Source organism: Limulus polyphemus, unplaced genomic scaffold, assembly GCF_000517525.1.
Source record: "Limulus polyphemus unplaced genomic scaffold, Limulus_polyphemus-2.1.2 Scaffold5472, whole genome shotgun sequence".
Lineage (NCBI taxonomy): Eukaryota > Metazoa > Arthropoda > Merostomata > Xiphosura > Limulidae > Limulus > Limulus polyphemus.
In genome coordinates, this window is record NW_013671082.1 from 47,342 (window position 1) to 48,802 (window position 1,461).

General features: G+C 29.4%; 1 protein-coding gene across 2 annotated transcripts in view; it reads right to left on the bottom strand.

Moving 5' to 3' along the window:
- The window catches only part of LOC106472620 (mitochondrial import receptor subunit TOM40 homolog 1-like), an 18,141-nt gene that overhangs the window by 2,524 nt on the left and 14,156 nt on the right, over nt 1-1,461 (bottom strand). For both annotated transcript variants that reach the window (XM_022401169.1, XM_013933271.2), the window contains exon 6: nt 534-616. In XM_022401169.1, coding sequence (XP_022256877.1) covers nt 534-616 — 83 coding nt within the window. The remainder of the gene's footprint in view (nt 1-533; nt 617-1,461) is intronic.

Sequence of the window (1,461 nt, forward strand, 5' to 3'; positions counted from 1 at the left end):
AAAGGCATGATAGAAACATTGTTTTACAAACCTTAAGACTTAATAACAAAAAAATTAGATTTTTGTGAATGAAAGCATTGTAATGTTTACTGACAAACTGCCAAATTTCTTTAACATTCGCTAACTAATTTAAAAGTTATAGTATGAAAACTTTAACAAGCACAAAATGGTTACTAGCCGAGGTTGAAAGAGTTAACCAGAGTATTTGATAAATTAAGTTAACATTCAGTCCAAATAAATTCTACTCATTATGCAAACTATCCATAAAGATACAAAAACCACTTCATCATTAGTTAAACACACCAATATTGTGAAGTTAGCAATATAACACCACACATACCACATTAAGTACTGTTTCTCTAGGTTGGAGTTTACAAACTAATACACAGTTGCAATAGCATAACATATGTTCTGAACTAAGACATCAACCCTGTCCTGTTTGTAGAATTCTCACAATCCATGGGCTTTAAGATAGATACGAGTTAATTAGAAGCTTGGATATCAACAAGATTACTGACAAAATGTTTACTCACTTGCACTTGATCATTTCCTTTGTGATAATAACAAATATGGGCTCCAGCAGTACTCAGGGTCCCACTTAGAACACAATTCTGTCCTTAAAACGGGAAATATACTGAATAAAAACAACATGCCTGAACCTAAAGTCTGTTAACTAAAGTGTTGGGATAATCTCCTAATGTACCATAGAATTACAATTCAATATTTCTTTTTTTCACACAATTATTACTAGTAGCTTTAACACAAAGATGATTTTTGAAAACATTAAAAACAATTAAAATACAATTACAGTTAATAGTATGGGAATATAGCTATTTAACATAAATAGATTTAAATAACTTGGATGTTTAGGAAATGTGCTCTATTTAATAAGCATAACTGATGGCAGTATTTCTTATTTCATGGGAAACTGAAAATTGATCAATAAAATACAAGTTATTTACAGTTGCTAAATTAGCCCTAAATTAAAAAAAACAAAAACAGATCATTTTTTAATTTTAAAACATAAAAATAAGTTTCCCATAGAAGGCACAAGAAAATTACAAAACTGTGAGGTTTGGTTCCAGATTAAGTGTAACTTGTAAAAGTGGTACAGTATCAAGCAAACATTTTGGAACAGCAGTTTAACTATATCCTAATATGTTATCAGTTCTTAGATAATTTCTTTCATTTCAAAGTGCAATTTACAATATATCTAAATATATAAAAACAAGCATTTTTTTATCACAATTATTGGAAATAAAATTTAGTTAATATAACTGTACGAATCATATTGTAACAGCTCTTCTAACCTAATTCATTATAAACCAGCAATAACTAACAGACCATGGCATGTTCTAGATAAGGGGTCACTTCTAACCTAATTCATTATAAACCAGCAATAACTAACAGACCATGGCATGTTCTAGATAGGGGGCACCTCCAAACTAATTCATTATTAAC